We start from the raw sequence: 27108 nt of genomic DNA on the forward strand, positions 1-27108 counted from the left end.
TAAAAGTAATCCTAAACTGAACTCTGAAGCCTGATTCAGCTGTTGGGTGGAACTGGTACAAAGAGACTCAGAAAGCTGTAAAGAAGAGCATAATGCCGGATCGAAATTCAAGCGGATCCAAATGAGTAACCTACGTTTGCAAAGCAAGATGTACAGCAAGCAACGAAGAAACGGCAATCCATTTGCTCGGAGTGCCTTTCCCAGACAGCATTCAAAATCTCAGGTCAGGGCCGACAGCTGCATAAACCCCAAGTAAGATATTGGACTTTAACGTGTGAAATAGTATCACTTGAACGAATAACATGGGCATTTAACTCGTTCCACAGATACAAGTCTGTGGACTTAGATGTCCTCTTCCCTACTCTAGTAATAGAGGGAATGGTTGCCCTGCCTCTACATATTCGGAATAATATATGTACCGCATACGCTTCGCAGACGTTTTTATTCCAATTACCTGACGTAGTGTGAAGGTGATCTTTCTTCCCAAACCAAGGAAATCCACGCAGACCGTCCAGTCTAACTTCGTTTCTATTGAAAGCACTGAAAAGACTAGTTCATAAGAAATACAAATATTCATAGGAGGAACACTTCACTGTAGGCATCAAGCCTAACAGAAAGGGAAATTTCCAAAGAACCACTCCATGAGCTCGTTGCTGGAATCCAGTGGAAGAATACGTGCTCTGGGTCCTGCGAGACTTCATCGCAGTTTAAACAGAGAGAAAGTATCAAATTTAAACCTATAGAAGTACAGGTGACATCCTCCCCATGAGAAACTGGGCAATAATAATAACAATAATCGTTGGCGCAACAATCCAATTGGATCAGGGTCTTGAAGTGTGTTAAAGCAGGATAGCCTGTAGGGGATTGTTACCCTGATTTGACTCGGGTACTCATTCACAGCTGAGTCGACTGGTATTCGACGTCAAACCACAATACAAATACTACTGCCACCAGTAAGATTTGAATCGCGGTGTTCCGTATGGCAGCCTTGTGCTCTAATCACTCAGTTATCCGGAAGTGTAATATTATAATTAATCCCGCCCATGTTGTCACTCTAATCATTTATAGATCGGGGGGTACTTCTTCACGTGTGATAAAGCAGACTTCATCCCCCCCCCCCCTCCCCTTCGTCTTTCATCTCCCAAGACGTCAATCGGCAACATTCCCGCAATTATGAATGCTGCATCATCTGAGGCGATGTCCTTCTATAAAATGTATTAAGTTTATGTACGTTGCATGGAATATGTAGCGTCCTTCCTCAAACTGGTGCTACATATAGCAAGATAGAGCTTACCACCCTGGCAATAAGCAATCTAGAAGTACACGGCGGACCGCACTAATTTTGGAGGAGCTATTTAATTGTTCCTTCTAGTGCACGGACCACTTTTTTTGGGTAACTACCCGATTTTCCAAAAAAAAAAAAGAATTTGGTGATTCTTAATTCTAATGGGAGCATTTCTTTCGCGTGGTGATGAGAAGCACTGTCGCTTTTTCTACTGTAAGGATCTGTCGACTGCTCTCTTACCAAGTTTGAACAAGACTGATTGCTTCGCATACGTACGCATATCTCAACATCTTCAATATGCTGCCACTATAACCAGTGGAAATGGAAAAACAAGATAGCTGGGAATACGGATCACCGCCATCCGTATTAGGCTTCAATTGCCCAAATTCAATACATTTCTTACGTTCAGGGTGCACCATTCACTGCTTGTCGGTACTATCCTGTATTGTGAATTGCATTTGACCAAGTCAACAACCAATTTGACTTTACGGAAACCATATTACTGATCCGAAAGGCCACCTCAATAACTAGGAGCAACATTTTTATATGTAATTTTTCCCATTGTCAAGCATGTTTCTGTAGGAGAATTGCTCTCCTGGAGGTTTACTAGTCCTAGGCAGCAGCACCACCTTCACTGCTTCCATGATGTCAATGTATCAAACAAGTCATCTTTCATAGCTGTCGTCAATAATGCTACTAAAATGCATTTTGACAAACTTTACTGAAGACCGACTAACCCGGTTGAATGTAATTACGCCCTACAATATTCATTAACGAAATTATCGGACAATTTCGATATCTCAGCAGACACTGCAGTTTATGCAAACACATTCCATCATCCCTCTTCCATAAGTCCTCTCAAATTTCACTTTCATTTACCTAAAATTATTGCTACGCATGGGATTCCTATCAATTAAGAGGACTCACTCAAATAGGGAAAAATACACCCTCGATCTAACTCCTCTCCTAACTAGTCGTTAGTTTCACAGGAAAAGGACGAAATAAAAATAGCATACACAGCTAGGGTGTAGAGATATGTCATACAGTCTTGTCCTCGTACTCGTATGTATATAATTCGTCCTTCTATTCATTGAACTTTGTTAAATTGGATTTCAAATCGATTAGGGGTTAGTTTTCTTTGCTACCATCTCCTTTAAAATCTACAAACAAAGCATCCAGACAGCACATATGCTCCTCATTCACAACCGTGGATATTGTAGCTTCCGGTGTGTTTTCCGTTTTCGAGAAGGGTAGCTGCAGAGTTTGTACGTGGGATCAATATTTTCTCGTTTTTAATTTCGTTTTCGTTTAGAGCTGGCGGGTGATTTTGCTTGGTGGTTGTTAGTGCAGCAATCAATACCAGGTAATTGAGTCAAAAGAGCTTTTAGAACGTTTAATTTGAAAGGAATACACTTCTGCCACAAAATGTTCTTTATTGATTAATTACGACATACAACCATGATATTCGCTTGCTTTTGGATTGACCTCGAAAAATAGAAAACCTAACATTCGAATAATGCAAAAGCTAGCTAGTGGGTACGACTTTACAGCTTTTGTACTTATCTTACAAAAGTCGATGAAATATCCCGACCGTTGGTTTCCTTGACATCTGGAAGATCTCTCGCTGTTATAAATTTAAAGGCAACCTTGAAAGTACCGGCGAATTTTGAGATGCATACAACAAAATCAGGTTCTATTACATAAAGCAGCGAAGCGCAGGATGGAATCATGCCAAATATAGCTTCTCGGGGGACATACCGCTCTCCAAGGGATATTGGCTCTCCGACAGGCAAGTCTCTTGTCTATGAAAACCGTTACTGCGCGATGATAGCCCCACCCTGAATAAAGTGACTCTATTATTGACAAAATGCAAAAGAACTAAACTAGGGAGTCGAAAAATAGTCCCTGAACTATAGGATGTTTTGTGGACCGTACTCATTGGATAGTTTTTAGTCGAGGGTAACTGACTATATTCGAATCGAGCCTCAATAAATAAGCTTAACCCTACCGTGCTACTGTGGTTATAGCCTGGTGGATAAAAGCAACAACAAATAGGTCGCATCCTATACCGCATACAAGCTGGTGCATCAAGTATAGACACATCCCCACAAGGTTAATAACCAAGTGACACTACGTAGGAAATAGAACATAGACCTGCCGCAAACATCATAACCCTGAAATCGAAAAAGGCCCCCAAGAAGACTCATCAAACGAACCGAAAGGAGCACTAAAGATCAGCACACAAAAGAGGACAGCTGAATCTAGGAAGGAGAAAACCTCGGGTCGATTTGTGACGAAGGTAGCAGCCAGGAAACACGGTATTATCTATGCTAGCGCAGTCAGGAGTATCTGACTGGCTATTCTATCCACATCATTTTCGACATGAATACCTACTCGTGAGGAGCAGGAAATCATCGAAAACCTCGTCGTCAAGAAGAAACGAAGGGATAGAATGTAAAGCTTCTACTTGGCTTTCGACCAGGTCGGATATTGGGAAACTACGTAACACGGCGGAGTGGCTTAAACGTGCCCTGGAGATAATTTCGCATTCGCCCACATGGTGGCAGCCAACCTGCGCAAACCTGCGTGTAGAAGCAAAGCAGAGAACAAAGAAAAACTTCTCTCGACCGGGAGTACGGCCGATCTCAGGAGGCAACCAAAATCAGCAAGAACCGTATCAATTAAAAACTCTATAATATCCCGGTACAGAGAAAGCAAAGAAGTATACTTTGGAAGCTAAAGAGAGATAGCGAGTCATAGGCAAGTACCATATCAAAAGAGGAGGGCGACATTATGACACTGAAGAGCAGCTCCAATCAGTCTTGGAGCCAATGGTCAGCGACAAGATAGCCCAGGTAAATCTCCATAATGCAGGAGCCGCGTCTGCAGTAATTGCATGGACAATATCCAAGGATCACATTGGAGTAATGCTAACTTAAAAGCCGTAGGTGTACTAGAGGAGATCCATTGTTTGGAAGGAAGAAGTATGCGAGTAATTTGAATTAAAATAACAAATCTATGTTTTTAAAGTTCCTGACTAGAAACATCGGGTGCGATGTAAACGTACGCGGAATTCGGAGAAGTAGCAACACCAATCGAAAAGGGTAAGTACCTTTTTGAATTTATCTTTAGCAATCCAAAAATCAGAAATGCAAAATGCACAGTGTTTTACAGATTGTACATAACATTTACGACTAGTACCTGGCAAGAAGTCCTAAATACAATTGTAGGAAATGCTCCTATGAATGGGTTCCATGTCCAATCAGAGAATAATAAGATTTGCCATTCAGGGCAACTGCGAAATAGATAGAATAGTAAGAAATCCTGGGCGAACAAATTTGGAGTCCTATATAAGGGATCTTAGCAATAACATGGCTCATTTAGAAGTGGGTGGTGATACCAAGAACATGCTAGAACCGAATACGCGTATGTAACCTTGTGAAGCAGAAACCTAGCCATGATGAGACCAGAGGTTCGAAAACTCTTCAATCGGGCGAAACGAATGGAAACTGGTGAAGGCATAAAACCCACTGACTACATATGACAGAGCGATCAAGCAACCAGCGCGCTATAAATTCAGGAAACTCAGAGAAGAAATTGAACAAAACACAGAACCGTCCAGCATATACAAAATTTTAGCCAAGAACATAAAGGTCCCGACTGAGAGCATATCCCCTAGGAATTCTCCTGAACAATGTGCGAGCATCCCGTTTCCTATGGTATTAAATAACCTCCGGTGAGGCTTCGTGGCACTTCAGATGAGTCCCTCAGCAGACTCGGATGTGATTGCCCTCCTCAAGTACTTGGGGACGGCACTCCCCAACGGGTTAACTGGAATCAGTTCTTAGCAATGGACAGAAGAATATCCTGCGAAAATGAGGACATTTCAGACGGCTACAGTTTCGTCCACATTTACGCTGGGGGCAGCGTGACCGAAATGGTTCGAGGGTGTTGTTTGCTTGCGTATATTAATTCGCAAACACGCCATGGCTGCGAATTTTATTCAAATTAAAAAAACCCCAGACAAATTGTGGGCAAGCCAAGGTAAAGGTAATTTTTGTTAAGGATACAGGGAGCCTTAAGTCCGAGAACCACTTGGTACATTTACTCCTCAACGTTAATTTCCCAGGATCCTGCCTAACGAGGAAACACAATAACATTTTACTTCGCACCACAATAACGGGCAGAGAAAAGAAAAAGAAAAAACTGGAGAATAGCTAAAATAGCATAAGATGATCAGTAGGAACGTTTAAACCACTGAAGTCACCCCTTTTTCCCAGAACTAACACACATCCTATGCGAAAACGCCCATATCCACAAGGAAGTCAGCGATAACCCGGTCTCCGGAATGGGAAAAATTTTAGAAAACTAGACGAGTAGATGCAAAAACAATACCTGGTACCTGTTCTGTTATGAATACAATCCAAGGTTGTGAACAGGTTGAAGTACTAACACCAGTAATGTAATGTATAGTAGTAGACAAACTCTTAGAAGCGTTAAATACATAATAAATATAAAATAAAGGTCCAGGATTGTACTGATAATGTAATTTTAATCTACGAGGATAGGGCTGTTTATGTAGTATATGACAGAATCAAGCTAGAACTGAAATAATTGGTGTAGGAGAACCAGGGAAAGCATCAATTCAGCTAAGGTCAACACGGTACTGGGTTATAACAGTGCGAGGTACGGGTATCCAATTGATTTTGGCTTTTTATTAAATCTATATTTATTTCATTATGTATGGAATAGTAGCCTCCTCGGCTTCGCTGACAGTGCTTAAAACTGTCAGTCTAATCTTTGATGACTCGGTCCAATATGTGCGGTGTAATTCCCGCAATAGCATACCGAGGACGATTGACGATAATGGTTTCACTTCGAAAGAAATAAGATCTAATTATTCCGCCATGACATAAGCCAATCTTTGTGGACGCATTGCTTTTTTGCTTGTTTACATAGCCGTTGCACCAAAAATTGGCCTCGTCTAAGGAGATGATTTTTTGGACAGAATCTGAATTTCCGGTCAACATTTTCAGTTCATTAACGAACTCAGGCAATCTGTATGGTCTACCGGCTTCCATTCTGGTGTCAACATTATCTTGAGAGAGTGGAGTGGAACCAAACCCCAATATAAGCCAAGTCAACTTTCTGGTGATGCCTAGCTGATCGACACCGAGTCGATATTTCTTGGTCTGCTTCGATATTAGCGGTTCGTAGCTTAAAGTCCAAACAAGTATAATCGCGCTAAAATTTTTCCATGGTGCGACGATTTGCCTGCGCACTGAAGCCATGATGAGATCAGAGCTCATGACGAAATTCACGTTGCGTAATTAGAAGTTCCCACATGTTCATCAAGCCTGAAACGATTATTGATGAAATAACAAACCTTAATGCATATTTTAATATCTGAATGTCATTGGCAACTTTGACAGCTGTTGAAACATAGTTGGAAAACTATCATTGATATCTGGTCACCCTATACTATTTACTAGGAATCGGAAAGTTGGTCACTTAACAGCCATTAGACTATACGACATAAAAGCTATACAGGAAACAGAAGTCAAACAGTCATGATTGGAGTAAGCCCTTTTATTGATCGATTATGTTTTCACACTGCTTCCAACATTCAACCAGTTTATGGAAACCACATTTGAAAAAATGGCCTAGTTTAGACTCAATGCTGTGCTAATTTTTACGACCCCATCAATCAAAATTTTTGCTATTTAAATTCTCTAACGAGCGGAACAAATTATTATCGGGGGGTGCGATGCCTGAAGAATATAGCGGACATCAGTTGTACCTTTGCTCAGTACATAATCAACTAAGGTTTCTAGGTATCTCTCGTTCTTTAAATATTAAATTTTACATAATTTAATCAGATTAACTCAGAACCTCAGAGTTTTAGGTGACAATGATATTGCCCGGTGTCTCATTTGCCACCTCTCTCAGAAGTTTCAATCATGTGTTGCATCTGTCATGGTTCAATCTATTGCTCTCTGGTTTTCATAAGATCGCCAAGCTCTGTTGCCCATCTCACTTCCTAGTGTTCCGACATTCTTAACAACATAAATGGCGTCCCATATGATACTGCGTCCTTCCTCTTTGATGCGCCATCATGCTATCAATGCTATCATGGATTTCAGCGTTTCGCTCTTGGCCATTTCCGCTTCTCTTTCGTGCTCTCTCCAGCGTACCGAATATAATAGTTTATTTTATATAGCTCTTTTCGCAATGTAGACACCACAGTAGATCTACTATAGGCAGTACCCTTACAAAAATGACCCCACTTGCAAATGTGCTTGCAGAAGCTTATCTGTACACATCAGAGACGCTAAACAAGGAAAAGGCATAATCTTCGTCAAATCGTATTGGTAAGAGAGAGATCGGTGAGCTTTTGCTATTCTGGTACTACGGCGTGCTCACCCATATAGCAAAAAGTTGTTTCACGTATGCGCTTATACATAAGCAAAAACTTGCCAATCTCACCAATACATTTTCAAGTCCGAGCGGTATGTCAAACACAGCTGATCGGGTTTTCGGTACATCTCGCTCATGCTCAAGGGCAAAACAATTTGAAATCGTGTGTACTCGCACTGATTTCCCCCTTTGAGGGGCAAGGGGGAGTGAGGTAGCTGTCTAGTATCTAACTGTGGTAGACACCTTCCTTTATATATTCCGCTGGATTCGTACTTTCATTTACGGTCTTTGGAGAGTCCTAGCCTTCTTAGGTTGTTATATCCTACACGATAGCACCATGTCCATATTTAACTATTTCATCGACTTCTTTTTCCTTCCAAGTTGTTAACGAAGGGTGTCAGTGCACGTATTCCTTGGAGTTTTGACTTTTTCTTCATTAGACTTTTAATACTCCATGGTTGAAAGCAGTATACTCCTTTCCCTTTATAAATCTTTCAGAGCTTAGGGGCAAGAGGAACAATCTGTAGATCACTGCATGGAGAGGGGCTATTTTATGTGAATGGGAGTGGTCCGAATTTTCCGGAAAAATTCGTTCTTTGTGTGTAAGCTTTCTATAAATCCGAAAAAAACGTTAGGTTCCGATATACCTTATTCAGAACCTTCGCATTTCTTGCACTTTGTCTTTATGGACAATGGTGAAAATGTATATACCTCATCTAGATTTTAGAAAGCAGGTCTTTTGAATGTAGATCATTCTTAATCCTATCCAGGAACAGGCTACTCAAAAAAGGGGGCAGGGGGTTCCCGTTGCCACATCTTGGTTTTTTTGTAGAAGTTTCCTCTAAAAGTCAGGTAGTTATCCGTCATGCATATCACTGTTTCATAAGTTATCCGATTTATCGTTTCCACTTCAAGCGTGTGGAATTTTTTTCCCCTCGGCAAGGATGTGGGATATTTTCTTAGTATGAAAACAACAAATTGAAAGAAGCAACCCATAATAATGTGACTAAAATCCTCATTGAAGAAAGACCCTTTGGATTCAATCAAACCGGTGGAAAAAGTATTAAAGGAATGCCGCTAAATCATCCAGACTAAGGATATTTAAAGCCGTAGCTCCAAGAATAAAGAGTCTCTACTAAGATCCGCAAACTTGGCGACAGATTCCGAAAAAAAGTCACAAACTCGCCCGCACAAATATCACCAAGTGGCTGTTGATTTGGTTTAAGGAACTAGGGGACTACCCGCTGGAAAAACCGTCAAGAATAGAGAGGACCTCATCAGGAAACTGAAGGATGTGTAGTTCATGACCCTGGATGAACGGCTAGTATCATTCGACATGCAGGTCTAGTTTCCAAATATCCTGATCAAGGAGGCGCTTCTTTACCAGAAATTTAAAATCAGAAACTTGCGGGGACATGCATGACGGAGAGCTATTGTTAGAGGAAAGTTCTACAAAGGGAGTAGCAATGGAGACCCCCTTTTTGAATGGCCAGCATTAAGAATAATCTACATTCGAAAGACCTGCTCCCTAAAATCTGGACGAGGTATGTAGACGACATTTTCACCATTCTACAGGACAAAATGCAAAAGATGCTAAAAGTCTCCAATAACATACATCGGAACTTAAGGTTGACAATTAAATTCTCGTTTAACAATTAAAAGATCACTATGTAAAATTTAATGTTTAAAGAACGAAAGGCACCTTAATATCTAAGGGTACAATTGGTGGCCGAAATACGTATTTACCAATTAGAGAAACATATGGTATCCCGTTTCTAGTAAAAAAATACCTAATCTATATTTATTTCTGATTTTAGTGAAAGCCTGGATAAAATTGACGAAATAGATACGGATCCAATAACATTTTCCATTTTAACTATTTCATTTTTTGCAGAGTTAGTCCGAAAGTATGATCTGACGTTATCATAATACAATTAATCAAATTCAGATATTTTCTTTTACATATTCGAATCAAGTTGCCGATTGGAAGTGACTCAAAAAATGATGATGATGAATTGGGATACAACGCAGTTTCGAATCTGTCATTTCATTTGTTGGTATCCAAGTACGTTAGCCTTTGACTGTGGTAAACAGAACCCATTTTTTCATGCCAGTGACTAAATGATCCAAAAAATGTTTTCCTAAGCGACTGAATAAAGTAAAGGTTACGCTCTCCAACTTTTTTTTGTTTTTTGGACATGAAAGTCCTGGAGATTTAACGTGAGTACCTGCCTTGTAGGCATAATCCACGGTCCTCTTTGGACACGGATTGACTTTGGGACCACAATCAGAGCCCCGCTATGACTAGCACAGCGGTACTGGTTTATACTGAGTGCAGGTTCAGCATTCATACCAGTGAATGCGAGGTCTATCTAACACCTCTGCCGCAACTAAGGGGTACGGCACCGGAGTTGTACAGCGCAACTCCACGCTTGAGCTCCGAGGAGCTCTGCCCGCGATGTAAGCATAACCTCAACCACCATGAGACTCCCACTAGGGAGCCAACCGCAAATAACCGGGCCGAGAACACATCCTCCAGGAATTCTCCTGGAGCATATGCTCTCAGAGGGCCATCCCGGTTCCCATGGTACCAGATAACCTCCGGTGAGGCTTCGTGGCAGAGCCACTTCAGATGAGCCTCTTGCGGACTCGGGTCTGATCGCCCCCCTCGAGTACATGGGGACGGAACTCCCCAACAGATTTGTTTTTTGGACAGAGAAGGAGGAGCCCAAGGGTCAAGCTTCAGAATGAGTGTCATCTTCTTTAAGTAACGAAACACGAGGACTGATTAATATTCAGGGCCTCAGCTACGCCTTCCGTTGAACAGAATAGTTGTACAGAACATCATTAACGATGTTGGAAGGACGTCCAGGACTTCTTTGTAATTTGAAGGCTGGAACTCGGTAAAGTAAACCTCTTGAATGTCTTTTGTTGCAGCGCCAGCCAGTATTATTAGGTTGTTATTATACAAATGAAATGGCCGACTTGGCAATCAAATGAAGTTAGCTCCGATTTTGCTGTATCAAACTACCACCAGTTGGTGCTGTTAGTGTCGCATAATAAAGTGTAAATATTCCTACATTTAATCAAAGAGTCATTTCAGTTTTGACCATCGTTGTGATAACAGTGAATAAAAAGGAAAAAAGGATGGAAAAGAGCCAAGAACATATACTTTTTCTGTGTGAGTTCAAACTCGGTCATGAAGCAGCGGAGGCGACCAGGAACATTAAGGCGGTCATCCCGTGTGTCGGATTCGCGGAATCGATTTTTTTTCTGGCATCAATTATATCTAGATATAGTGTAGAATATATGGGTAACGTGATTTTTTGATATTCGGAGTTGTTCGGAAATTATAGTGTTAAAAACGTGATAAGTCGCATGCCAGATTTATGTTGATCGCCATAATAAAACGCGTATTTATCGGTCCGAATGACGTTCAAATCACTTTACTAAAAGGACAAGAATTGAAGTCAAGGCTGTAGATGTGTTTCTTCCAGAAACCTAAGGTTTATGGACTAGGTATAGCAGATTAATGATCAATTAAGATTTTATGGCTGAAAATTACATTCTACTTTTTAAATACGTTTTTATCGAAACTGCATATTGAAAATCGGCTGCCACCATAACCCAAAATCTATCCATAGAACATATTTCTACGGTCCGCAACTAGGATAATTGCGATTCATTCAGTAGTTTTTTTTTATTCAATAAAGAAGCCTTAAAAAAACGCCAAAATTCGCAAAAAAAAGTTAACACTGCGCCATAAATTTAGTTTTTAATATTTTTTAATAATCCTTGTTTGCGGACTGTAGTTAAGTTTGGACTTTAAAATGGCGTTTATTTTTTTTTCGTTTTAAGATGATCACAGCGCCCTCTAGCGTGGCAGCAGAAAAACACCTTTTTTTTTGGGAGGGATTTATAAATTGCTTTATAGTTCAATAATGGACAATACTATCGTGCTGGAAAAATTACTACGTATGCTCAAGCTATTACAAAATATATCGTGAAAAATTCGTATTCGTATTATTATCCAGTTTTTCACAAAAAATTTCTAAAAAAGGCGAAAAAAAAACGGCCTTCACACGGGATGACCACCTTAACAGCGCATTTGGAGCTCGGACGGTAAGCGAACGAACCACATGGTGGTGGTTCGAAAAATTCCAGTCAAGCGACGTAAACCTTCAAAGTGAGCCATGTGGGCATCCAGGACCATCGATTAACAACGACGACCTGCGTTTACTAGCCGAATCCGACAAACGTCAATCTGTGGGAGACATTGCAGATAAACTGGGCGTACACTATTCGACAGCTTCCCGGCACTTGTAACAACTTGGAAAGGTGAAAAAGCTCGACAAATGAGTTCCGCATGCCCTCACGGAAAAAAGTCTGGCGCTTCGAATGGAAATTTGCAGTTCTTTACTCTCCCGCAACAGAAGCGATCTCTTTTTGCACAGAATAGTGACATGTGATGAAAAGTGGATATCATACGACGATCGTCGCGGATCAGCACAATGGCTAGATCCTGATGAGCCACCGAAGCATATGCTGAAGCTGAGCCTCCATCCGAAGAAGGTATTGGCGACTGTTTGGTGGTCTACAGCTGGCGTTATCCACTATTCTTTTTTGGCACTTGGAGAAACGATAAATGCACAGAAATACTGTACCCAACTCGAGGAAATGCACCAAAAATTGAGTATTCAACGGCCGAGATTAGTCAACAGAGACGGTGCGATATTCCTTCACGACAATGCACGACCTCATGTATCCAGAACAACGGTTCAAAAGTTGAACGAATTGCAGTATGAGACTCTGCCTCATCCACCATATTCACCGGACCTTTTGTCAACCGACTACCACTTTTTTAAGCATTTGGATCATTTTTTGACGGAAAAACCATTTTAGGAACGAAGAGGCTGCCAAAATTGCCTTCGACGAATTTATCAACTCGACAGTTGGACTTCTACAAAAATGGCATACATGCTATTGAATCTCACTGGGAGAAGTGTTTTGAATCGACTGGCACCTATTTTGATTAAATAAATAAATTTTTGTAAGCTTTACAGTTCAAATTTTAGTACCGGCCATTTCATTTGCAACAACCTAATACTTTCTGCAAATCGGGGAGCATCAAATGTCAAAAATACAACTTCTCATTGTTTGTTTCAATGATTCCAACCTAACCAAATAGTTCTAACGCTCAAATGACAACTATGACTGCCATCTTCCCAAGGATATTTGACTCGTACACCAAAACAACAATTACCAGTAAATTTGTATAAACTGTGCACAAACTTTTCAATATTTGAGAACTACGCTAGATGAAAAGCTACATGAGCTTCGCTGATTTGCAGATGCAGGAAAGGAATGGGATATACCCCGAGAATATTACGTTGGATATATACAACCATAGTAAGACCAATGATAACCTAACGACGGTAACCTGGGCAGAGAGAAACAAACGCGACTCAACAATCACGGAGCTACACCAACTTCAAAGATTAATAAGAACATACTCAACGGAATCCCTGGAACATTCTTGTGCAATTGAATGTAGGCCTGGAGAGAGACCATCCGAATATATGGGGTATCAACGAGGCAGAAAGCCGAAAGAAGACATTCTTTCTAAGCGATTTCCCCAATTATTGATACCAAAAGAAGCCATGGCGATGAAGTCTCATTTCAATAAGCAATCTGAGACACGGTTGCCCAACAAGGCGGACAGGGAGAGTAGAACAGTGACCTACTGCTTCAACCAAAAACCGATTACGTAATATACCTACGAGTATACTGACAGTCACTTACAGTAGCAGGAGCTGCTCCACGGAAAAATACTTTGAACGAATACTTTGAATAGATTGTCATACCAGTATAAATAAACTCCAAAGGAACTCTAGCGGGTGAAATATTATGATCTCAATTTACAAAGAATGGAACAGTTCAGGGTGTTTTTTGAGATATATGATGATCGTAGGATAATTTAAACCTCCGAGAAAGAGCCCATTCCCAGCGGGAATACTCGCAGGTCACTGCAGGCTAAATTACCACCTGAGGGAGCGTCCCCAAGAAATTAACAATAACCGTATGAATATTCTCCTAAAAATATATTATCCTCAGACAGATTTTCGCTTACTCTTGCCTTGCGTTGTAATAAACTCAATATTTTGATTGCAAATACTTCAAACTCTTGCAGCACGTTCGGCAGAAGCCCTCACAGCTGCTACTGAAAACGTGGTCGATTAAACGATCGATTTTGACTACTGGAATGAACATATCAGTTTGGGATACACCTCAAAGTTTCCTTTGAACGCGTGCTGAAGTACATATATTAATCTTCTGATAGCCGATTTAACATCCCATCCACAAACGAATGTGTTTCCATAAAACATAAAAATATGTCACACATCATGCGCTGCGCTTCGTCAACAGCCGGATGTGCTACTGCCTACAGATAACATTATGAAAGGATAAATCTTAAACGCAGACACGTGCTCTGGTTTCATATTACACCGCATCCATCCACATCCAGGGCTTGGTCATAAAAGGGGACAAGAAATTGCATTTCTTCAAGGGCTAAAAATGCATGCAATCTTCACCGCGCAGTCCAACAACGTCGGTTACGTATAGCGTGCGTTATCTTTGAAGCCAAGATTAGAGCAAGAAGTGATAGTTATAAGGCTTTATAGGCTTAAGAAGTCATTCAATTTGTATGGGTTTGGTTCCACGACACCGAAGACGGCTGATATAGTTGCAAAAGTCGCGACAGATGCTGGATAGTAATTATGATGATGACAATAACGTTGGGAATGCATACGGCCAGGAGCGGAGTGTTGGGAATTCCAAACAGTACGACATCCGTCGTGGTTATCAATAAAACGACAGCGCACTGTAAAGTATTCAATTCTGGATTCATTCCATTGTGGATATGATTGTATTTCGCGCCTTTGTGCCAATGTCGTCTCCCTTTCGGCGCCTTTAATTTAGATTTCCGTCTGGACAATCTTTTTTGTAAGATATTAAAAGTGTACATGGTATTTTTCATCTGAATGATCATTGAGATCATCAGCAGTAAATGCAATCACATTTACTTCTGTTGTAAGGTATTGAAAGGATTAGCTAGTATTCAAGAATTTCGAAGAAACATGGAGAGATATGACAATGTACTTAGTTTAAGTAGAATCGAAAGTGCAAAATGCAATTCAGGAGCCCAGATGAGGGTGACTTGCGCGTGTTGCCCAGTTGGTTCAGCACGTCCCTACACTACCCCATCAGCCTGGACGCATGGATTAGACGACCTTGTTCTTATCCAAACTGACTTTCGGCAAGCAAATGCGAGCCACCGGCTTCCTGGCCACATCACTGAAGGGTCTCGCAGCGCGGGTTTCGTCGGTCGACCTCTGCTCCCCTTATTTTATTGTTCGACCTTATCCCAAGATCGATTGCGCTTTAAGATTGTAGGTTTCGTATTCTTCTAGCGGTGACTGTTGCATTCCGCGGGCGGCCTGGCCTGGCTATGCTTCAGGTTATAGTTGGATAACCAGGAAGTCCTCACACGGTATTTAATACCGCACGGTGGCGGTCGAAAACCGCCTTTGAACGGGCCAAGATTGTCCAGAGCTGGTAAGTTTATCCAACCAACGTGGATCTGTTTGCCTGATGTTCATATTTTAGGAGCAAGCGAATCTCGCGGGGAGAAAGTGTAAATAGTACCCCAAGCCAAGGTGAAAGAGTAAGCGCTAAAGACTGCGTGGCGAATTGGAAACTTGGTGTCTACTATGAAGACCCTGAATATTATGGACACCTTCAAGTAAGACCTTTATTCTGGTGGTCGAGCTGGCCATGGTGAATATTTTCCTCAAATTAGTCGAGGGATCAGAATATGAACTCAAACTTTATAAAGCAAAAACGAACGATGTTAAGAGATAGCAGTCAATAGGCGCTAAGAGCAGTACATGTGGTGCCAGCCGAAGCACAAGGCGAAGCAGCAACTGCCGCCCGATGAAGCACGCACGCCAGAAGTCACATACGGGTAGCGCTGGCAGATTGTAATTCCGCTAGCGGTAAATGGCTGCCGAAAGTGTGGACCAGGGTTGAGGCCAGGCTGTCGGAAATGGTCATCAATTAGGGGGAAAGTAAAGATATATACCGTACTTTGATTCCTTCTAGATAGTCCGTGATTATCACGACATAGAATGTGAGGACCAATCCTCGAAGGATTTTGTTGCTTCCCACTCAAGCCCAAGATTTTCCGATACGATGAGATTCCCAAAACACTGGTTGCTCGCATCTGGTTATCAAAGACACATATGGATAAAGACAAACTTATACAACCCCAGAATCCCTATGAACGACTGCAAGCTGATCAAGGAGGAGAAGCTCAAATAGCAAACCGTTTCTACTCCGCACAAATGGAGAGTGCCTGGATTAGCTGGAAAAAGCGGTTCAAAGTCAGGACCGCAAACGTGAAAGAGCTGCTAAAACCGGATGACAGCCTGGGCTCAGCCGATGACGCCAACCAGCTGTTTCAAGAGATAAAAATGGACGATCCGACGGGGACTGACGATTCTTTCAGCAAATCATGATGAAGGTAGCGCAGACAAATTTGTAATACTCGGAGTGAACCGCAACTAATCTACTAGCGTTAATCCCAGAAGAAAGCATTGATATCGGTCAAATACAGAAGCCCTGGAACGGAAGAGATGAACTATCAAGGAGCTATAAAGTACATAAATATTACAATTTATTCCACAGCACAAGGGAAACTGAATGTTACAGACAACATGTATTCTCTCCGAAAAGAGCCTGCATGCCATTTTATATTCGAACCTGAGCTCCAACTACCGTGATCAAAGTGGGAAGACGACCGGTCAGCTCCAGCAGAGGAACCGCAACATCTTCGTTCGGGCATGTACTGTAGTCCTGGAGACATGCGCGCATAGTTTTCACATCAAAAACAGGCAAACGTGGCTAAACAGCCTCACTTCTTTCACCCTAGAACGCGTTCTGAACAACCACTTAAGGACGATCAGGAAAAGGAAAAGCAATACGTGGATTCAGCATAAATCCAAGAACAAGTCGAAAACCAGAAACTTGGCGCTTCAATTGTGAAAGATTTTGTGGAGTTTACATATAAGAATATTTGGAGGGTCGATAGTTCTATTTTATACATAACTTACAGTGTCTATGCACTGAATATACTCGATATTCAGCTCAATGTGATATTGACGCCTTATTTCTTAGGGTCAATAATTTAACGCCAAAGGGATAATTTTGACCTACTGTAACTTTGTAGAGATATAATTTTCACCAAACTTTCCATCTGTTAAAAATGGAGGGAGCCTTGAGTCCACCATCTCACTACCTTTGCCTTGCCCCTACAGCGTATGATGAGTTGATGAAACCGTAGCCGTCTAAATTTTTTTAAAATTTGTATGTCAACCCAAAAAAGAGGCCATGGACCAGAAAAGTCGAGAAAATCTGTGGATATGATAGACAGACAAACAGTGAGCCGTTTTTAATAAGGTTTTTGTTGTACACCTTTGTATAGAAATGAGGTCTTCAGCCGAGGATGGTTCTCAAGATGAACACAATCGTGCTTCGACTCATCTCAATGGGCATGAGCAAGAAATACAATAGAACCAAGCGTCTGTATACTCTCCTCCCTTTAGACCCCCACATTGAATAGACAACATCGTGCAGTTCTATCAGATTTCGTGAGTCCCCGTGTTGCATAGCGAAGCTATACGGCTATAGTAACATCCTACACGAAGCAGCTCGGGGACTCTGAGAATTTACAGCGGACTACGCCACCGGTAAGCCGACCTTCAAGAGGAATTTTGCTGTTAAACAAAATAAAAAAATAGCGAGATTATGACACAACATTCTTCACCGATATATCAAAGATGTTCTGTCGCCTATAGGAAATACTGACGTCAGATTAAAGGGTGGGAGCTAGGTCAATTCTTGGAATGTCTCTGCCAGGATCGAAACCGAGATTTTTCGAGAAGACATTAAATGGTTCCCAGCTACAACTGATCTGTTGTTGGAGTACTGCTCCAACCGCAAAGTCAGATGCTTCGCATTTCACAAGTCAAATGTCATAAATGGAAACTCTTAAAGCCCGAACGGTGTTGTGAAAACATGCCCGTTAAGGTGCTAGGATCTAATTAATTGCTCTTACCAGGTCTATTATTGAAAAGACATTTTTCCCAAGAAGCCGCCATAAGATCTGACTCAATGCGAAGACGAGGGATGTAGAGAACTGAAGGCAATTATAACCAATGTGATTAAGAGTGAACATGATACGCTTGAACTCCGGTCTCGCGGAATACCTTGAAAAGCGAAGCATAGCGTGCGACGCGATAAAAGAAAATTCATTATTGAAAATAATTATAAATAATTACAATTTCGCTACGTATACCTCATCAAGAAAGGACTTGCTGGTGACCGCAAGTTTCTCAATGGGCCTGTGAAGAACGTTAACGATAGACTTGCCACCCACGACGACGAGCAGCTTAACAGGTGGAGGGAACATTTTACCATGGTTTTCAACCTTATAACATCTAGCGAAATTCCTTTTGTGGATCACGAACAACCACCTCCCTTAACTTTTCTCCCTTGCGCTTGTATACGGCTTTACGCTCCTTAGCAAGAAAAGTAACGGGGATCACTGCCGCGATCACCATCACGGCCGGTTCGGAGACAATGCAATACGCAGACGCCTCCCGCAAAGCTCCCCGTCTCTGTACTTGCGCGAGACGCTTAAAATACACCTCCTTGCCAAAAGCAGCAGTCCATATCTCCCTACTTATCAGGAGACGTCGCCTGCTAGACGTAGGACCCCCAATATTTGCCATTAACCAACTTACCGCCGGCACTCCAGCTGCAGCCTTGTTCGCTGCCTCTTTAATTTGCTCAAAAAAGCGCATCTTTGAGACAAGAGTTAGCCCAAGGTACTTTACCGTTGATTTTGATTCGATTACCAACTCGCCGGACGATATGGGATGGAGGGTCGAAATTCTCTTTTTAATCAGGATGACTACTTGGGTCTTTTTCCAGTGCGATGTTGAAACCAGCAACAAGCGCCGTGATATAATCTACCTAACCGACGAGACGCGACTCTTCTAGTATGTCGAGTTTAAGTACGCTATCCTCGACGTGACCTCCATCCTACTCAGACCCTCCAGCGTTTCATAGAGCGAGAGAGCGGTTCCTCAGATAGTCTCCCAATATCATCCCAATAATATCGTGGAAAGTATTGTCTAGTGTGCCCCGAATGTCGTCCCCGTTACGAGGAGCACCACACCTCGAACTTGGCGGCTATGTGCCTTCGCTCGGCGAACGGCATCTACAACTTGCATGACAGCATCAACTGTGGATCTCTCTGCTCTAAAACCAAACTGCCGTGAGAATAAGTCCGCGTAGCGCTTCAGCGAGTGTACTTCTACTGAGCTTTCCGAGCACTCTCCCAGCAGCGTCAAGCATACAAAATGGGCGATATGAAGACGGCAACTCAGGGTCGCCTTTCCCTTTGCTGAACAGCGCAAACTTCGCCACTATTACGAAGAGAGTCCAGCGTTTCATCACCTTGGCACCAACATGGTCACCAAGGCTGTCAACTAACCAAACTCCCCTAACAGGTTTGCCAGTTGTAATAAGTGACAGGACTAACAAGCACACACAAATCTAACACGCGAGGAATGGACGGGGAAAGATCAGCTCTGAGCCAATTCGGGCATCTACGCGACAACTGGCCCCCGTCTTCCTTTCCTCTTCATGGGGGGCCAGTTGATATGATGGCCCTGCGGCGATTCACCCCAACCTAATCGTTCTCCCCTTACCGCTTCCAATGTAATGGGGGGAACCCTAAAAAATTAAAGGTTCGACGCTCTTCATCAACTAAAAACACAAGAAAAGTTTTCCTCTGATCGCCATATTCCTCGCGCTAATCCCGAACGGCTGACCCTGACCAATGTGCGAGGCCAGATAAAAGCAGCAGGATCACTCTCAAGACCATTCGACATCAACAACGGTCTACGACAAGGGGATGCGCTATCATGCGTCCTCTTTAACCTGGCCCTCGAGAAAGTGATCCGTGATGCTGAGGTGAATGCAAGAGGTACGATCCTCTTCAAGTCCACCCAACTACTGGCCTATGCTGACGATATCGACATCATGGGAAGAACCACCCGAGACGTACAAACTGCCTTCATCCAGATCGAACAGGCGGCGCGAGATCTTGGGCTGCACATCAATGAAGGCAAGACAAAATATATGGTGGCAACGTCAGCACCGAAGACGAATCAACCAACAACGTCAAACCGCACTGGTCAAACACGAAGAAGAATAAGGATAGGAGAATACAACTTTGAGACCGTTGACAATTTCTCCTATCTAGGGTCGAAAATCACAACCGATAACAACTACGATGATGAAATCCGCGCACGGTTGTTGTCAGCCAACAGAGCCTATTTCAGCTTACAAAGACTGTTCCGCTCGAAACGTCTCACCATAGGGTCAAAGCTCTTACTGTACAAGACTATGATCTTGCCAGTCCTCATGTATTCCTCGGAAACTTGGGTTCTTAGCAAGAAAAATTGCGAACTCTTGGCCGCGTTCGAGAGAAGAATCCTCCGAAGAATTTTTGGCCCCCTACATGAGGATGGACGATTCCGTAGCCTACACAATGACGAAATTTATGAGCGATACCATGACCGTCCGGTTTTGGATAAAATCCGGCTCAATAGGTTACGGTGGGCGGGTCACTTAATCCGTATGGATGAGGATGATCCCACCCGGAAAGTCTATAAGGGCAATATCTATGGTAGAAAAAGAAGACGAGGCAGACCCTGCCTAAGATGGAGCGATGGTGTGGGCCAGGACGCCAGACAGCTTTTAAGGATATCGAATTGGTGGACCTCGGCGCAAAACCGGGATGTCTGGAGTTCCTTATTAAGGCAGGCCTAGACCGGATACCGGTTGTTGCGCCGTTGATGATGATGATGAATCCCGAACGGCGATGTGAAGACGTTCCGTGTCTTCAACGAAAATTATACTCCCGAAAACAAATACAAACTAGGGAAACGCAAGATCAATGTATGAGATCTCCAGTTCTTCCTTCAGTCCTAATTGACCGTACCCAATTTTCACCACTTCCTCTCGAAAACCTTTTTCTCTCTCTCTCTCACTTTCCATCGCTTTTCTTTTCGAAAAAACAATTCCCATCCACGTAGCGCTTCAAAACTGAGCAGGGCAGCCACAACGATAAATTTCCCTTCCGTGGTGGGAGCTTGAAGATTCAAATTTGAATTTCCAATTAGGATATTCAAACGTCGGAAGCGGCCAGAAAAATTATATCGCCGTAACACAGGGAAACAGGAAGGGAAAATGCCCTCTTTCTCTGCCGAGCAATAAGTGTGGCCGATATTGGAACACTAGTTTGTATACCTCTGCTGGGATACCATCGATTTTTCGGATTAGCAATTTGTAACGGAATCGGAAAGCCACGAGGGCTCTGATGACTTGTAGGTTCATAGCAGGAAAAAGTGGGATTACAGCCCGAAGATACTTGCGTGTGTATCAATGGGACAATGAGGACAAGCCCAACGGCATCCCTGGGAGTCCTTCTGCGATTAGCCCCACCCCATCTACACATACAGACAGACAAGGAGGACAATATTCAGGATGGCCGGGAGTATCATTGAGGTGGGGAGCTGCCTAAACCGAAGGAAGATTGATATTCTTTCTAGGCGGTATCCCGAATTACTGATAGCAAAGGATAACATGACAACAAGGTTTCACTTAGATAAGAAGTTTGAAACACGTTGGAGTAACAAGGCAAACTAGGAGAGCGTGGCTGGGATATACGGCTTAAACCAGCAACTGATTACTTGATACCCTGACGGATCCCTCACAGTAGAGAGAGCGGGTAGGTATACTAGCATATTCCAAGCGGAAATATACGACATAGACAGATGTGCCTCCTTTAATCTCCAAAGAAACTACAGGGGCAGAACATTGCTATTCTCTTTGACAGCCAAGCAGCGATCAAGGCACTTAAATCCAACCAGATGAACTCTAAACTGGTACGGAAATACCTTGAGAAACTGAATACGCTCAGCTCGTCCAACAAGGTCTGGATACTCTCGATTCCAGGCCATGCTGGGTTGGAAGGCTACGAGGAAGCGAACGAACTAGCCAAGGGAGCAGGGACGCCTTTACACCGGCCAGATCCCTTCTGTAGAATCGGAAACGGTTCCATGGCTACGATATTAAGAAATGAAGAGGAACGGTTGAGGGAACTATACTGGGCGGGCCTACCAGGAATGGAGCAGCCCAGGGTGCTTATTGGGGGATACGAACCCATGTGCTTAAAGGAACCTACGAATCATAGTGGGAATTCTCACTGGTCACTGTCGGCTAAACTATCATCTAGGGAAGTTAGGGATATCTACGGACACTGCCTGCAGGTTTTGTGGGGAGTGTGATGAAACCTCTATACACGTCCTGGGACAATGTCCGGCACCTGCGCAAAGTAGATCAAGGCATCTGGGGGAACGCTTAATACCAGATGCAAAGTTGAAAGATCTGGAAATAGGGAACATCGGTTATAGGCTTGCTTGAGATACTATGATTAATAGGTACACTAAAACCAGTAAAAGTGGCAGAATAGTTCTTTAAGGATGCGATGCGATTTTCCCTTAACAAAATAATAATAATTGCAACGGAGTCGCCAGGGGTCCCCATTCGCCTCGTCAACCAGATCCTACCAGCAGCGAGCTTTACTCCTGTTTATTGCGCTTCGGAGTCTCCTTTTGGCCGATCTGTACTCTGTCATTGTGGTGCATGCCTCCTCCCGATTATTTAAACGTTATGTTAAGTGGCGGAGTCTATGACACACAATTTCCGCCGTCCACCAACGCATAGGAGGTTTGCCACGTCTCGATGCTCTCCTGGGCATTGAAGCTCTGCAGGTCATCGTCATCAGGTTCATAACTGAATTTACGACAGTGTCCGTGTCTACAACTCGCCTCCAGTCCACCAACGACACTAGCGACTCCGACGCGAAGGTTACGTTTGGAGTGCTCCCCTAGCAGTCGAGGCGTCGGAACGTTGGAGTGGATCCGGTGTTTGAAACTACCAGTCCTGTTTTCGCCGCCATTTCTAGAATTCACTTCCCTCTGGAGTCTGGGTGTGGCATGCCTCCTTCAAGTGCCCTGGCATTGAAGTCACCCTCGACTAGGATCCGCCCCTCTGTGCCCAAGTTAGCATCCTCCAGAGCATCAAACGTCGGAAGTCCAGCATTGTCTCATTCGGTGTTATAGACACAAAAGCGTTAACCCTAAACACCGAATCCAAACAAAGCCGCCCCCTCGGCCTTGCACAAGAAGTACGAAGAACCCTAAGGGGGGTGCTGTTCCGAACCCAGTGGTACCTGATATGTCAGGGTGCCATGAAGCTGGGTCCTTGTTTCGGTACTGCTCACTGATGAACACTAAATCAGCTTTGGTCTCCGCAGCAACCTGCGCTAGCAACTCGTGAGTGGTTGCACTCCGGTGCATACTGATTTGCAGTTCTGCTCTGAAAACTGGACATCACCCCGAGCCAGCAGTGTGTGCAACGTTCTCATCAAACGCGCCACGGCCCCTGCATAGGACACCTTTCCGTTGCAGATGTTTGCTTTATGGCCCGATATGCGGCATGTTGCGTTTCTGTCAGGTCCCCGACAGGTTCCAGACATGTGCCCATAATCCAAACATTTGTAACATTGGGTTGGGGTGGCCCGAATTCGTATCCTACATACTACACAACCAATCCTGACTTTTCCACTGTTTAGTAGCTTCTTCGCGTATTGTTCCGCAACTTCCCCCACAGCGTGTTTCTGGCCTCGGAATTTCGCAGAGGTGATACCAAGATGAGAAAGTAAAATATCTGGCATCTTAAGGGCTAAGAAATCGAAATAAATTATTAAATATTTTTTGCTTAGAAAGTGATGTCCTAGCCTGGTCCGGTAATTTTGAAACACCCTGTTTACGTAAAGGATATAAATGGGAATGGCCAAAGTACTTTTTAATATTCAAATTTTATGTGTTTTTTGCAAGTTTAAACCTTCTGACAGCCCTTCATCCTCCACCTAGCCTTCTGTTTTCTACGTAAATTTAACAGGTTTGACAGTTCGCCCATGCATTAGTCTCCTCCTCCTCTTAGGCCTTCTGACGGTCCAGCTGTTGCTCCAAATCAACCCAACCATTAGAAGTAAATTTTTTCCTACAAGTCATGTAGCTAGTTCTTCGCCTACGATCTCGGTAGGGCCTACATATTTTGATTTTGGTTTGCTACCATTTTCAGTTTCACTTTCCCAAAGCATTCATTCCAACCAACCCGTACATCCCATATGGTCTAGTGGCTAGGATATCTGGCTTTCACCCAGAAGGCCCGGGTTCGATTCCCGGTATGGGAAATTTTTTTTATTAATTCGAGCAAGAATATTTTAATACCACATACCCAACCACAACCGACGAACCTTAAATACCTAGCGAACGTAAATATTTTTACTGCGATCATTTCCTCCAATCCATCACGTCGTGCAACTTATCAACAGCAATCAGCTGTGCGCAAATGCACCCAGAGGCGGGAGAATGTCAACAAGGGTGCATCGCTAAACGGGGGTGACAGGGGGGAGAAGAAAAGTATTCGCATGCAATATTCTGAAGGAACTTACATATTTTACCCGTTGTTTGTCCCATATTTCAAGTCGAACCGCAATTACCAAAGGAGTCCGAGAGTCACGCGACCAATGCTTGATCATGAAAACCGTCCGTGCGATTTCAGTGAACCGTCCGTGTCGGTCCCTAGCATGAGATAAAAGTCGAGGCACCGAACTACTTGGCCCAGTCACAAGATAACCCCGGCCGATCGGCTGGCGACAGTCAAACACAAACACCACAAGTTTCTGAAAGTCAGATGGGCCCGTGCATCGGCACGCAGAGCTGCAGGAGTGCAGTCGCTCAACCAAATTAATTCCTAATTGATCAGGGACACTGGACACCACCCAGAGTTCACCATGGCGAGAACACTTTACCAATCAACACTCTGAACACTGTCGGTAATAGGTTGCGGGAGTTTTCCGGGCTTACACTTCTCCTAACAGAATCGCAATCAATCCATCAGCCATTCCAATTTGGATTTTCTCATTCGGTTTTTCTGACAGTTCTGCACCATTGCTCTCTCTTGTGCTTCTCTCACCAATTGCAAAATTAGACAGGCCATGCAACCTTACAAACCTGAATGTCACAAAAGAATGTCATTTGCAATCTGCAGGCATTAAACGTATTTAAAGTGCAAGTTCTCCTCCTATTTGAGAAATATATTTAGTTATTCAGTTTTATACTGTATAATAGTAATGCATCATATAAAGTATAAATCAGAAGCAAGGCAAACTAACTTCGCAAAGAGCCAAGCTTGTACAAATGGAACCACAAGTGCCTGTAATGAAACGCTCCCATAAAACAAGAGATTGCAATCAATAATCGGAAATATTTCCTGTATAATTTTCGGGGAATCCCATAATAATTTTATTCACGTTTCTGAAGTGCTGAGATTGATGTAATGATGTCATAAAATTCGTATAACCCAAAAATGAGGAAAAAAACTCGCAAAACAGTAACGATTACAGAGAAATTATATACCTCCGTGAAATTAAAAGCTATCTGGCGTCCTGGCCTTTGCCATCGCTCTATCTCAGGCAGGGTCTGCTTCGTCTACTTTTTCTACCAAAGATATTGCGCTTAAAGACTCCGTCTGGATCGTTCTTATCCATACGGATTAAGTGACCCGTCCACCCAAGTCTCCGAGGAGTACATGAGGACTGACAAGATCATTGTCTTGTACAGGAAGAGCTCTGGACCCTATGGCGAGACGTTTCGAGCCTGTAGGGGAACAGTTTTTGTAAGATAAAATAGGCTCTGTTGGCGTGCGCCGTGCGTTGTGATTTTCGACCCTAGATAGGAGAAAAACGACCCTATAAAGGGGAAAAATTTGTAATTTCGTATATTTATCCTTCTCGTTTAACCAGTGCAATTTGATGTTGTTGGTTCCGTTGTTGATCTCCGCCGCCTGCTCCATCTGGATGAAGGCAGTTTGTATGTCCCCATGCTGTTGATATCGTCAGCATAGGCCAGTAGTTGAGCGGACTTAAAGAGGATCGTATCTTTTGCATTTACCTCAGCATCACGGATAGAGCATCATCTTTTCTTAGACCGTTGTTGATGTCGAATGGTCTTCAGACTGATCCTGCTGCTTTTATTCTGGCCTCACACATTGGTCAGGTTCAGTCTTGCCAATTGCGTTGGGATATCGAATTCTCACATGGCGGTGTTGAGTTTTACCCAGGCTACGCTATCATAATATAATAATAATAATCGTCGCAGCAATCAATATTGGATCAGAGCCTTGAAGCCTGTTAGAGCACTTCCTTCAAGACCGTAACGGTACACTACAGTACCCTGTAAGAGCCAATGTGGTCAGCATTACCCCGATTTGACTCAGGTACTCATTCAGAACTGAGCCGACTGGTATCCGACATCCAGTCACAATGACAAATACCTCTGCCACCGCTGAGATTTGAACAACGACTTTCTGCTGCGACAGACTAGTCCCCTAACCACTTGAGCCATCCGGACCCTAAGCTATTATAAGTGGCTGCAATGCATGTCATGATTTACCTGGAGTGAAGTCTCTTTGGTATGAGCCAATTATGTTCTGGGCGTGTGAGGCTATCCGACCTGGCAAGATAGCGGATAGCGCTTATAGATGGTATTCAGCAACGTCATACCTATATGATTGCCGCACTGTCTGACAATACCCTTTTTATATATTGGTCAGATAATGCCTCCTTGCCTGTCGTTAGGCATTGATTCGCTGTCACTCATCTTGAACATAACTGCTTGGTGTAATTAGCCGCCTCAAAGTTTATCCGATTTGGCGATAATTCCATCGGCTCCTGGCGACTTATGATTTTTAAGCCGATGAATCGCACGGACTGTTTCTTCTATACTTGGTAGTGACAGTATTTGTCCGCCGTCTGCAATTGGCGGGACCTCCAACTCGTCGATGTTCTGGTTATTGAGCAGTTCGTCACAATACTCAACCGTCGGAAACCAGATTTCCCTCTTTGTCTCTTCAGGATGAGCATCGAGATGTATAAGGCTTCATCCTGTTGACTTGTTGGTAAAACTTCCGCGCCTGGTGCGGTTCCTCCCTTCACTTTTCCAGTTCACAGATATGTTGGTTCTCCCAGGCTTCCTTTTTCCGTCTGTGAAGTCGCTTCTCCGCTCGACGGAGTTCGAGATTAGTATCTGCGCGTGCCTGCGTCCTTTAAGAATATATTACTAGGTATGCAGCACTCTTTC

General features: G+C 43.2%; 1 protein-coding gene and 1 non-coding gene across 2 annotated transcripts in view; one reads left to right on the forward strand and one right to left on the reverse strand.

Moving 5' to 3' along the window:
- The window catches only part of LOC119658732 (protein neuralized), a 316602-nt gene extending 291697 nt beyond the window's left edge, over window positions 1-24905 (reverse strand). Inside the window, exon 1 of the mRNA XM_038066397.1 lies at window positions 24420-24905. Within this exon, the coding sequence (XP_037922325.1) occupies window positions 24420-24444 (25 nt within the window). The 5' untranslated portion in view covers window positions 24445-24905. The remainder of the gene's footprint in view (window positions 1-24419) is intronic.
- Window positions 24087-24158, forward strand: Trnae-uuc. Its single transcript has one exon. It is a non-coding gene; the product is annotated as a tRNA-Glu (tRNA).
- Window positions 24906-27108: the final 2203 nt, after the last annotated feature.

The sequence above is a fragment of the Hermetia illucens genome, chromosome 6, assembly GCF_905115235.1.
Source record: "Hermetia illucens chromosome 6, iHerIll2.2.curated.20191125, whole genome shotgun sequence".
Taxonomy (NCBI): Eukaryota; Metazoa; Arthropoda; class Insecta; order Diptera; family Stratiomyidae; genus Hermetia; species Hermetia illucens.